The 13,587-nt window shown below is 37.0% G+C and overlaps 1 protein-coding gene across 1 annotated transcript in view; it reads right to left on the bottom strand.

Moving 5' to 3' along the window:
• The window catches only part of USH2A (usherin), a 773,469-nt gene that overhangs the window by 135,405 nt on the left and 624,477 nt on the right, over positions 1-13,587 (bottom strand). Inside the window, exons 58-59 of the mRNA XM_007466317.1 lie at positions 10,509-10,667; positions 8,647-8,809 (exon numbers count right to left, since the gene is read on the bottom strand). Of these exons, the coding sequence (XP_007466379.1) occupies positions 8,647-8,809; positions 10,509-10,667 (322 nt within the window). The remainder of the gene's footprint in view (positions 1-8,646; positions 8,810-10,508; positions 10,668-13,587) is intronic.

Raw genomic sequence — 13,587 nt, forward strand, 5'->3', positions numbered from 1 at the left:
TGATTCTATATTGGGCTCTGCCAATAGGGGCCGCCAGAGGGTGATTAGAGAACTGAAAGGAAAAGGGAAGGGGCTCCTTCCTATTTGCTTCCTGTTTGCTTGCTGATTACATGAGCTTCTCTGCAGCAAGGATTCTTCACCTTGTAAGCAGTAGATCCTTCTACCTTAGGAGCAGATGAAGCCAGCTTCATCTCATGCCTCCTCCTACAGACATCTGCACCAGCTGACAGGTGCCCCCTCCTTGGATGTCTGGGTCCCAGCATCACAGGTGCTCCCCTCTAAGCTTCTAAGTTTTAATAATTCAAGCCATTTCTCTTTGTTGCCTCAGTCCTAAGGGTATTAGCTCTTTCCTGCAGTTGCCACCTCTATGATATCTTCGAGTTCTCTTTCATCCTTTCAGTTACCTAGTTAACAAATCTACAATCAGGTAGTAATTATTTATATTAAATTCTTTCTATTAAAATAACTGGTGTGGGGCTTCCCTGGTGGCGCAGTGGTTGAGAGTCCGCCTGCCGATGCAGGGGACACGGGTTTGTGCCCCGGTACGGGAAGATCCCACATGCCGCGGAGCGGCTGGGCCCGTGAGCCGTGGCCTCTGAGCCTGCGCGTCCGGAGGCCGTGCTGCGCAACGGGAGAGGCCACAACAGTGAGAGGCCCACGTACCGCAAAAAATAAATAAATAAATAAATAAAAATAAACAAAACAAAATAAAATAAAATAAAATAACTGGTGTGGTTTCTCTTTCCTGAGCAGACCTTGATTGCTACAGAAAATGAGGATGATGTTCACAGAAAGAGGGAAATAGGAAAATCGTAAAGAGGGTAATGATAGATTTGCATCTGGACTCACTGAATTTATCATTTTGTCTTTATCACACCATATTACATATTGATTGTAAAAAGTAATTAGAAAATAAAGATGAGCAAAAACACAAGAATCATCCATAACCTATCTCTGAGATAAGCACTGTTAACTTTCTTTTGGTATTTAACATTCCAGACATTTTTCGTGCACATATAAATGTAAAAACAATTCCATGTATTTAAAGAAAAACAGAATCATACTACGTGTACTGTCGTGCAATCTGCTTCTTTTATTATCATGAATCTCTTTCCTTGTCCTTAAATATACACATATAACTGCCAGATTTGTCTTCCCCAAGCATGGCTGTGGATGGTCCATCTTGGATAACTTTTTATTTTTTATTGTGCTTTATGTTTAACACAGTACTTTCATATACATGATTTCATTTAATTTCTATGAAATTCTAGAGGTTAATTATTTTCTATGTTTATCAGCCTAACTTATATAAAAGTGAAAGCTTAGGGAACATAGTGACTTGCCCAAGGTCACATAACTTGTAAGTGGCAGACCCAGGACCTGGAAGCCATATCTTCTGATTACAAATGCCATACTTTGTCCATTCTGTCACATTGTTTCTGTATTTTACTCCAGATCTTCAATGGCTCTCATTGTTTCCAAATCAGAACCCTAAACTCCTCAGCCTAGTATTTAAAGTCTTCCAAAATCTACTGTCAAGCCGACATTCTAAATTCCCCCTACAAATAACAAAGTCTCCAGCCAAGCCTGACCATGGAACCCTATGCCTTCAGTGTTGGGAATTTTGCTTATTCCAGTAATTTTATTCACCTGCGATATCTTTGCCATCAGTCTTTCCTTGCTAATATTTTATCTACCACAAAGGAAACAGAATACAAAGTCCTGAAATGGATGAGATGACACATGGGAATTTTGTATAGGTGGCATTTCAAATCAGTAAATTGTAAAATAATGCTGACAAACTAGATAGTTTGAAAAAAAATAATGAATGCCTAATTGATACAAAAAGAGACATGAAGTGAGAGTGTTTGGCAAGTACGTTCACCAGTCAAGAGAGCTTTTTGTTGCGACCTGTAGAGTCCTTGTCACATCAGCCAGAGAAGCTTAAGCCTGCACAGTTGGAAAAGCAAGGTCTCCTGGGAGGTTTCCTAGCTCTGTCTAACCACTCTTACAGATAGATGGGGTCTTCAAATGATTTTTGTACAACATTTTTACTCCTGCTTTTTAAAAACTTTGCAACTTAGCCATTATTTAAAAAAATTACTTTGTAAAGGTTTAAAATATTTATCCATTCATTGAACAAATTGATTCAGTGTGTTTACTGTTCTTTCCTCCATCTCAGATATTCCTTCTAAGGTTACTCTCTTTCATCCTGAAATTACACTTGTTAGAAGTTCACTGAGTGATATTTTTTTTTTTGCAGTACGCGGGCCTCTCACTGTTGTGGCCTCTCCCTTTGCGGAGCACAGGCTCCGGACGCGCAGGCTCAGTGGCCGTGGCTCACGGGCCCAGCCACTCCGCGGCACATGGGATCTTCCCGGACCGGGGCACAAACCCGTGTCCCCTGCATCGGCAGGCGGACTCTCAACCACTGCGCCACCAGGGAAGCCCTGAATGATATTTTATTCGAGGTAAATGCATGAGTCTATTGAAGGTAAATTTTCTCCGTGTTATTTTATATAAGTATAATTAAAGACTGAATTCCGATTATTAAAAGTTAATTTTTCTGAGAAAAAACCCCACAGATATCTAGATTTCCTGTCTCATTCCTTAAAACAAAATCAGTCTATTAATGTAAGATCAGAAACCATAAAACTCCTGGAAGAAACGTTAGGCAGTGAGCTCCTGGACATTGCTCTTGGCAAGAGCTTTTTGGATCTAACTCCAAAAGCAATGGCAACAAAAGCAAAAGTAAACAAATGGGACTAAATTAAACTAAAAAGGAAGGAAACCATCAATAAAATAAAAAGTCAACCTACTGAATGGGAGAAGATATTTTCAAGTCATATATCTGATAAGGAGTAAATATCCAAAATATATAAAGAACTCATACAGCTCAACAACAGAAAAACAAACAATCTAATTAAAAAATGACAGAGGTCTGAATACACATTTTTTACAAAGAAGACATACAGATGGCCAACAGGCACATGAAAAGATGCTTGACATTACTAATCACCAGTGAAATGCAAGTCAAAACCACAATGACATATCATCTCACACCTGTCAGAATGGCTATTATCAAAAGGACAAGAAATAACAAATGTTGGTGAGGATGTGGAGAAAAGGGAAACCTTGTGCACTGGTGATAGAAACATATATTGGTACAGACACAATGCAAAACAGTATGGAGGGTCCTCAAAAAATTAAAAATAGAACTTCAGCAATTCCACTTCTGGGTATTTATACAAAAAAATATGAAAACACTAATTTGAAAAGATATATGTATCCCTATGTTCATTGCAGCATTTTTTACAATAGCCAAGATATGGAAGTAACCTAAGTGTCCATCTATGGATGAATGGATAAAGAAGATGCGGTATATATATAAGGAGTACTACTCAGCCATAAAAAAGAATAAAAATTTGCCATTTATGACAACATGAATGGACCTTGAGGATATTATGCTAAGTGAAATAAGTCAGAGAAAGACAAATACCATAAGATTTCACTCACATGTGAAATCTAAAAAACAAAACAAATGAATAAAAGAAAACAAAACCAGACTCACAGATACATGGAATAGACTGGTGGCTAAAAGAGGGGAGGGCTTTGAGGGATGGGCAGAATGGGAAAAGAGGTACAAATTTCTAGATATGAAAGAAATAAGTGTGTAATGTACAGCATGGTGACTAGGGCCAGTAATATTATGTTGCAAATTTGAAAGTTGCTAAGAAAGTAAAAAACTGGTTGTCATCATAAAGAAAAAATTTTGTAACTGTATATGGTGACAGATGGTAACTAGACTTATTGTGGTGATCATTTTGAAGTGTATACAAATATTGAATCATTATGCTGTACACCTGAAACTAATAATAATGTGTTAGTTATACTTCAAGAAAACAAAACAAAACAAAACAAAACAAAAACAAAATCCAATCTATATTTAGATATAAGGAGTAGATCCAGAAAAGTGCTGGAAGAAATAATTGATGTGTTATGTTTAATATGATCACTAAAAGAATTTCCATAATATATAAAAAGCATAGATAAAGAAACAATCTAAAAGAAAATAGTCTAAAGATATATACTATACTATACACACACAAATAGCAAATATATATTAGAAATAAATAAATGAACAGCCTGACTTTTAATGACCAAAATTTTAATTAAAACAACAATAATATGCCATTTAAAATACTGAACTAGCAAAGATTTGAAAGATTGTTGAGTCCCAGTATTGACTAGAGTTTTCAGAATTAGAAATTCTCATATACCATTTTTAGAAGACAATTTAGCAATCTCCAAAATTTAAAATGCACAAAATTGGATCCTGCACTTCTAGTACTAAGAATAATCTTCCATATGTTTATTGTAAAGATTTTTTTGGAGAATTGCTTTTGTAACGAAAACTTGGAAATCACTGATTTTGCCAACAATAGGAGACTGGTTAAATAATACATGATACACATCCATATAATAAAATATTGTTGAGTCATTAAAAGAAATGAGGGGTGTGTGTGTGTATGTGTGTGTGTGTGTCTGTGTGTCCAAATGGCCAAAGAAAATTTGAACAATATAATTCCTTATGTAAGGGAAACTATAAATAGAAAACATCAATGTTACATATATTAAAATTAATAGTAGTTACGTCTATCGATGGGAATTGTATACATGGGTAAGTCATAAAAAAGGGATACATAACCTTTGTAATATTCTGTACTGTTAAAAAGTTTTTTTAAAAACATTATTTCTAATTTAAACAGTCATTAAATTTTTATTTTGTAAGGCCAAGTCTCAATGACATCAACTTCATCCATGGAAGTCTTCCATAAATATTCCAGACAGAAAGAATCCCTGTCTCCTGTAAATATTTTGGTAAATATTTATATTTCTCACATTATATTGCTCATTATTTTGTTTGCTTAGTTTGACTTACATCTCCTACTATAGTAAAAGTCCTTGGTAATAGGGCTCAGATCTTACAGTAGATATGAACATTATCTGTCATCTATTATCCATCTATCTATGTGTATCTATCTATCTATCTATCTATCTATCTATCTATCTATCTATCCATCCATCTTCACATCCATACTGTCTTTCCACATAGTACAAATTGATTGCATAAAAATCCCTTGACATTTGAATCAATGCCCTTTTTTCTTAGTTTACTCAATCAGCTTAATTATTCATTCTAAAAAAATATTATTTATGGTACCCTGCTTGGAATGTTCTTCCATATCATCCATCTATTCAAACTATCTCAGATTTTATCCTTCAAAACCTTACTCGGTTTTTCTGGATGCTTAGTTATTTGAATACTTGGAAGGTTCATCACTTATTTTTACTTTTATGGCATTTAGAAGGTGTTTTAATATATTTTTGTCTTTTACTGAACATTGATCCAAACTTTTGCTTTATTTAGAGGCTGCTTTTGAAAATAAAACCCCATGCATTTTTGTCTCTCTTAAAATGGAAGCTCCTAGTGGGAGATCATTTTATTATGTATTTTGTAAAGTCTTAAGAAAAAGTGTTTGGTGGATTTTGTAGATGGAAGTTGGATTTTGTGGGTGGATTTTGCCATTTACAAGATTACAGATATAAAATAAAGGGGAAATACTGAAGAATCTTTATTATACAAGCCAAACTTGCTATGAGAAGAAAGCAGATGCCCAAGATGTCCTTATGTATGCCCTATCAGTAAACAGGTTGCAAAACACTAACATAAAGGTTGTCCCTATTGTAGGAAATCTCTTTTGTAACTCACATTGGTCAATAAAGTAGCCTAAATAAAATATCATGTTAACAGGTGAACTAACCAGAAGCAATCACATGAATAGTCTTGTCCTTACTAGCTTATTTTTTGTTTTGTTTTCTAAAGTCGTAAACATCTTACCTGTTTATTAGGGCAGATCCTTTTTAACAGGATGATATCTAGAGGCAACATTTAAACAATAGATGGGAATTACTGAAGGGAAATGATTTGGGGGCTTGGAGAGAGCAGAGATGAACATCTTCAAGATGGGATTGGCAAGTTGGCTTCCCGCAATTTAATGAAAATATCTGCATAGGTCACACCCCATCTTTGATTTGAGCTAAATGGATTTCCTTTGGTGGTGATAGAAGAAAGAGGAGGCAAATGATGAAACAGAAATTACATGCCCTAACCTCCCCAGAAATACCGTAGCCTTGTGTCTATAACTATATGCGGGGCTCTATGGAGTCCCAGAATGAAAAAGAACTCTGTGTCTACATTCTATTTCTGTCCTTACAAATTCCTGATTTTTTTTTTTTGCAGCTATCTAAGAAAAATTTGATATTGTTGTTGTCTAAGCACATTTAAACTTCAGCTGAAATAACTGCCAAGTGATTCATGCCTATGTAGGTGAATATAACGATTGTATCTGGAGCCCCAGCGCACCATTTTCATTTCACTTTAAATAAAAAACAAAATGTATCTATGTCAGTCAGTGCCCTTCTCCTGTACTCAGAGGTATCAAACAGGCTACAATTATGATTGTGAAATGATTGTGTCACATTGGAGGAAGGTTTATTGCTTTTGAGTCTGCTAGGCAGTAACACATTCTGTTTCATATTACTCTTTATATCATTGTTTGGCTGTGACTAGAATAATCAAATGCCATCAAATGCTGTCAAATTCAATTTACAGTATTTTTCATTGAAGCGGGCTTTCTGCATTATATTTCTTGTTTTCCCTCTCTATAGCTGCCATGGAATAGTCACTGTAATCATGAGCATTATTTACAAAACCAACAGAGTGAAGCCTCTTCCTGGTCTATAACTGATACTTTATTTCCCTTTATTCAGAATAGGAATTTGATGTGCTTCTCTCATACAATTAGCATTGAGTAGATGAAAGAAAACTGTTCCAAAGATGGGCATTGTAAAGGCTGCATTAATGTGTTTAATGTAAAATGTAAATTCACATTAGCCATTTTTACATGTTCATGTGTATTTGAATCAGAAATATTATTCTTCAAATTAATGTTTGCTGAGAAGAAAACATTTGGCTTGCTCATTTATGGCAATGTGATTTACAAAACCAGAAATGCAGTAATACTTTCTCCCTTCATAATTTTCCTTACATTCCCATAGCTGAAGATTGGTCTGAATGAAAGGGTTTCAATATCTGAAGTTATAAGAGGAGCCTAAACTAAGCTTCATGATGTGTCCAGGGCGTAGGACTAAACAAGGGAAGGCATGAGGCTGCAGGAGAGACTAACAAAGGATGCTGAAGTGGGATGAGGATCGGAGAAAAAAATGTGTTGGGCTTTGTATGCCTCATTTAAATAGATGGCTTTTGGAATGGGGTTTTCAGCTGCAAATTTTTTGTCTGCCGGTGTCTGTCTTAGAAAGTGTCTTTTCCATCTCAGTGCTATGATCTGAATGATTGTGTTTCCCCCAGATTCATATGTTGAAATCCTAACTTCCAAGGGGATGGTATTAGGAGGTGGGGCCTTTGGGAGGTGATTAGGTCATGAGGGTGGGGCCCTCATGAATGGGATTAGTGCCCTTAGAAAAGAGACCCCCCCCCCCACATGGCCCCTGCTGCTTCTGCCATGTGAGGACACAGTGACAAGATGGCCATCTGTGAGCCAGGAAGTGGGCCCTCACCATACAGTAAATCTGCCAGCACCCTGATCTTGGACTTCCCAGAATCCAGAACTGTGAGAAATTAATGTTTGTTGTTTATAAACCACACAATTTATGGTATTTTTGTTATAGCAGCCTGAATGGCAAACTCTCAGTTGAGAGGTTCTCTGGCCCCTTCCCTCTGTTTTTGTTTTACTTTCTCCTTTCCTGCTCTCTCCCTCTCCTCCCTCTCCCTCCATCTCTCCCTGTCTGTCTCTTTCTCTCTTTCCTCTTTCTCCTCATTATATATTTGAAGAAAACATTAATTTAAAACTATGTCCATGCTGATCAAATGAAAACTGGATCAAGTAGCACAATACCCTTCAAACCAAAATGCCCATGGAACCACCATCTCTCTCTCTCTCTCTCTCTCTCTCTCTCTCCTTCTCATTCTCACTCTCACTCTCCTCACTTTTTCTCCTTCTCTTCCCCTCCCTTCTCTCCTTCCCTCTTTTCTTCCTTTTAGGTGGCTACACTTAATTAACTCTGCATATCACGGTGAAAAGAAGCTGCATTAACACCATCTGGCCAGGTGAGTGGAAACCTCAAAACAGAAGGGGAACTGCAGAGTGAAAAGTGTCATCTTTTAAGGATGAGAAAAAGCTTTCCAATCTCCACATACTAGGTGGTGGGATATAATTAGAATTTTTATCCTAGACCTGGTTCTTCCTCTGGAATGAGTATGTCTCTTGGTCAATGAACCTCCAGAGGACAACTCTACCCTTCTATCAAAGGTAAGGCTTCTTGGGCTATGAGGTCTCATCTTTCAAAGAGGGCTCAAACAAAAATGTTACATGGTAGTTGTGGCTTTTTTCCTTGGATAATGTGTAGAAGTTTCCCGTACCAATTTTAGTTTCTAGTAGGTGCTTCAAAACACATGAATTCCCATCAATTCCCTTATGGAAATAGAAAATGTATTTGATTCTACAGTCCTGGAATAGTATACATTCTTAAATAATCAACAATAATAGTAATAGTCAATGTTACCTGTGAATAAAGTAGTTGATGATGACTCCATTTGGTTTTTTAGGTGGCGTCCATTTAACCATTATGCAAGCTGATCCCAGTGCATTAAGAACAGGAGAATTTAGATCCATGGGGGCTCCTTCAGCTGTTTTGACAAATATCCTACTGCTAACTCCACAACCTCCTTGAAAAAAAAGAAAACCAAGACCTTTAATAACTTATCAAGCAGCAAAAAGAATTATATGCACATATAGAAGGGTACGAATATCATGACAATCATTTTATCTGAAATTTAGTATACACACAAATTTTGTAAACATACTTTAGACTAGTATTTAAATCTCTTCAGGATTTGAATATTTAAATAAGGAATCATTTTTGGGAAATCCATTAATTTGGGAGTTGGGAAATGGATTTGGGAAATCCATTAATTAACCACATTTTTATACAGGCATAGACAATAAAGCTTATGCTTGTCTGAACTGAGGTTTCTCTAATTTACTGCAGTTATTCTAGCCAGAAAGTGGAAATGTGCTTCAATTTCGTAACTGTATGTGTGACCTGAACATCATGTATGCTCTTAATAGTACCTTATTTTTGCTAATATTTAAAGATAATGATTGTTCCCTCAACACACAAAAGTCAAACAATGAATTTGAAGCATATTGTTTCTTCACAGCATAGCTTTAGGGACACAGAGAGGCAGAAGTTGATTTTTGCATTTAAATCAAGAAAACCTTAATTTAAAGCTATTTCCATGTGGATTAGCCGAAGAGTGGATCAGGGAAAGCAGTACTCTTCAAACAAAACGTCTGAGTCTGGTTTGTAGAGACAAGTGGGCAAACTGACTCAATTTCAGAGATGAAGCAAAGCAAAATCGCAGACCCCCCAGTCCTAACCAACTCTACGGGAAATAGTACTCATTTGGAAACAGAAGTTCCTAAGGACAGGAGTTTCATGTTGGGTATAAGGTTGGTAAATTTCTTTAATCTAAGGTGAAGCAACTTGTTTTGAGTTAAACTTCTCTCTCAGCAGTTGGGTGTTATATATTATATAACACCTGGAGGTATATAGGAAGTGAGAGGGGCTCTTCCTTAAGACCACACAGATAGATGACGACTTCATTGACCACTAGCCTAAGCCATGAAACTCAAGGTGACAGGTTAGGTACACGAGACAGGTATCAGGGAAGCACTGTAAAATATGTTGATTCATTTGAGTGTAACTCAACTTCTAAATAATGTCTCCCTTCCTACTCTCCCCCCCCTAAATAAAACTGAAATAGAACCAAGGTGAGTACATTTCCTATGAGATTTTTGTAATGCCTATTTTGTTTTATATTACCAATGATTATTGTATGTGCTCTAGGTGTTTTTCTTTGAAAGGGCCTTATAAATCAAGACTTTGGGGCTTCCCTGGTGGCACAGTGGTTGACAGTCCGCCTGCCAATGCAGGGGACGCGGGTTCGTGCCCCGGTCCGGGAAGATCCCACATGCCGCGGAGCGGCTGGGTCCGCGTGAGCCATGGCCGCTGAGCCTGCGCGTCCGGAGCCTGTGCTCCGCAACGGGAGAGGCCACAGCAGTGAGAGGCCCGCGTACCGCAAAACAACAACAACAACAACAAACCCCCCCCAAAACAAGACTTTGCAAAACCTCCATTTTCCTATATTTAAATATTCATGATTTAATGTGCAGAAATGCATAATGCTTCACTCAATGCCAGGCTCTGATTTGTCTGGGTAAACAGTCCAGTACCAATAAGAAATGAAATGTTAGTCTTTGTATTTGAATTGAGAATCTATTCCTTTCTAAGGAATTTTTTTTTTCTTAAATAAAATACTTTTTAATAAAAAAACCCTGGACGAGTGGCTGAAAGACTTTCACCATTTTGACATGCTTGTATCCTTGTCTCATACTGTGTGGATGGAGCCAAATTTTCCAGAAGGGTGGACTGATGATGACCAGCAGAGAAGATCAGAGGTGCTACACTTCCAGCGTTGAGTAAGACATTGTACTCCACAGGTATTTCAGGGGTGAGGATCCCTTTAAAGAGAGAGAGAATAAAAACGTGTGTCTGTTTGGTCAACAAATGTTCCTCTTTTTTTTTTTTTTTTTTTTTAAATGTTCCTCTTTTAAGAAAAATGTATGTTTCAAATTTTAAACTTAAATGTATACTGTTGCTTAATATAGCGATTAATAACTGCACGAAACTTAAGTTGGAAAACATTAGAATGCCTATTCCAAAAGTAAGAAATGTTTATCACCCATTTTTGAAAACAAATGAAATATAATAATTCTATTCAAAGATATACTGTACAGGCAAATACAAACGAAGGCATATTTCAAGGCAAATAAATACAAGGCAATTAGAAATGGTCATATATTTTTCCTAGGCTTACTTACTCTTAAAGTACATAAAAAACCCCACCAGTTTTGCTTGTGACAGTAATTTTTCTGTAGGCATTGTGTATGCATCTCATCTGACACGGATCCTTGACATAATAGCCCATAAAGTATCCAAATCATAGTCTACCTAGAGAATTCCCAGTGCATTAATTATTGAGTCAGGACAGTCCACTCTGTCAGTGAGACTTATGGACCTAAATGTATATGAAGTTTGGGTTCAAAAACTGTCATTTTTCACAATGCCTCCTAAAGAAAGAAGGTCCTGTCAGTTTAGCCTCTTTACAATCTATTCATAGAATTAAGTGCCTGTAAGTTTTATTTGGCCATGAACAACATGCACACTTTCTTAAGGAGAGATTATGAGCCTTGAATGAAGAATATATTGAAACTTTAGGCCCACTGAAGTTTCTCATTGATCTGACAGCTTCTAACATGTGGGCTTCCTTACTTACCTTTGTAATGCTTAAGTAAGTTTCTTTGCTACAGAAACAAGGAAATCTACAGCACAGGACTAAAGAACGAGGTCTAAAGAATGAAATGTGGTTTTACTTTTTGTAGCTACAGCTCCAATGTATGAGGGGCAGAAGAGCTAGTAAATACCAGAGATGTTCAGTATTTTGTGTAGGATAGACGAAAACAAGGATCCTCATCAGAAGGACTCATCAGTCGTTTCCTTTGGAAAGGGGCTAGATGGTGCTGAATTTGGCAACCCAGGCTGAGAATTTTAATTTTAAATTTAGAGCATCCTAATGAAACTGTTGTTTTTGTCCTTACAGCTTAACTTACTGTTATTCTATCATCAATTCCTAAATTCTTCTCTCTGGCTTTATACCTTTCCTCGTGTTCCAGATTTGTATTTTGAAGAGCCTCCTTCCCAGAGACCTCGATCTTAACAGGTCCAAAAAAGAATTACACTATTTTCCACTCCCAAACCTGTTATTCTTCTTTGGTTTCCTCTCTCCATTTCCCTACGCTGGAGGCCTTGGAGTAAGACCCTTAGAGGAGACCCTACCTTCTTCACTCTCAAGCTCAAGTGGCAAGTATATTCTATCATTTGTTTCTTCAAGAAGTTTGGGTTTTATACATAATCAGTGAACAATGGATTGAAAACATGTGAGCCAGGAAGTAGGGTTACCAGTTGGAAAGTGGTTGCATGGTTGTAGCAATAACAAAACAAGAACAGCATTTCATTGCATTCCTGTCTTACGCCAGGCAACATACATGATCTCATTTCACATCACTAGAATGTCAACTTCATACAGCTGGGGACTTTGTTCTTCTCTTGAAGGTAGTTTCAGGGCTTAGATTTTAGTACAGAGCGGTAGCTCAAATGTTGATTGAATGAATGAATGAAACCACATGACAATATTGTAAGGTAAATATCATTATCATTTTTTAAAACGAGAAAACCAAGGGCCAGAGGAGAAACCTGTTGCAGATATCACACAGATTAATTGGGGTGGCCAGACTTGAACTCAGGCCCATTTGATACCAAAGCTTATCTCTCTATATTTATGCTGTCTCTTGATAACAAAGACTTGCATTAGGACAATCGGGGGAAAAAGTGAAAGGATAATTTTGAGAGAACATGCATAGACAGGCAGAACAGGTCTTGGAGACTGATTAGATACAGCGAAAAAACTGATGGAGGAATTAGAATGACCACTGATGGAACGAAATTATAGGTAAATATTTAAAGTTCTGAAGAGCAGGTTTCCCAAACCAGGATACACACACCCTGGACATTTGTGGACTTTTGTCCAAGTATTTTTGGAGACAAGGACAAACATGTCCCTCTTTCCCAAAATCAATTTGACTTGTAAAATTTGTGGAATACACAACTCCCCTGCCCAAGCTAGGGAAAACCAGCAGAATCCCGCTATCCCTTGTTCACAAAAATTGGGTGTGGATTTTTCTCCCTAAAAAGCACAAGACTAGGAAATTTTATGTGTAGTGAGTGATGGGAACTTTCTCTACTCAGTTTTTTTAACTCTCTCGTCACTTCAGAGTGAACTGTACACCAGCCGAAAAAGTTTATGCAGACATAACCAGTGTATTGAACAAGTGCAGATACTATTCGCGGGGCAGTCAAAACACAATTTAATTTTTGTCACTTACTATTGCTTTAAAATGAATTTGTTATGTGTAATCTTCCTCAGACATGGGATGAGAAGTTGGCTAGGACCACGATGCTTCTGCTTAGTGTCAGGTAATAGACAATTCTATATTCTTTTTTTTCAGATATCACAACAAAGATTAATATCTAGAAAATTTAAGTAAATTCATTTTCTCTTTAATGGTATAGTGAGTACATGTAATGAGCTCATTTAGAAGATATTCTTCAAGGCTTAATTCTCAACTGCAAGACAAAACTGGGAATGTTTTTACTGCTCCCAACAAGACTGCTATAATTACGAAGTTTGAGAGTTGTATGAAGGGGGTTGATTACAGGGAGCGCTGGAGACTCTGAATTTATTAATAGGTGAGGAAAACTTAAATACTGTATTAGAGGTAAAATAAAGAGCACTATAATCAGGTTCCCCCCCCCCCCCCCCCA

This window comes from Lipotes vexillifer, unplaced genomic scaffold (genome assembly GCF_000442215.2).
Source record: "Lipotes vexillifer unplaced genomic scaffold, Lipotes_vexillifer_v1.1 scaffold139, whole genome shotgun sequence".
NCBI lineage: Eukaryota > Metazoa > Chordata > Mammalia > Artiodactyla > Lipotidae > Lipotes > Lipotes vexillifer.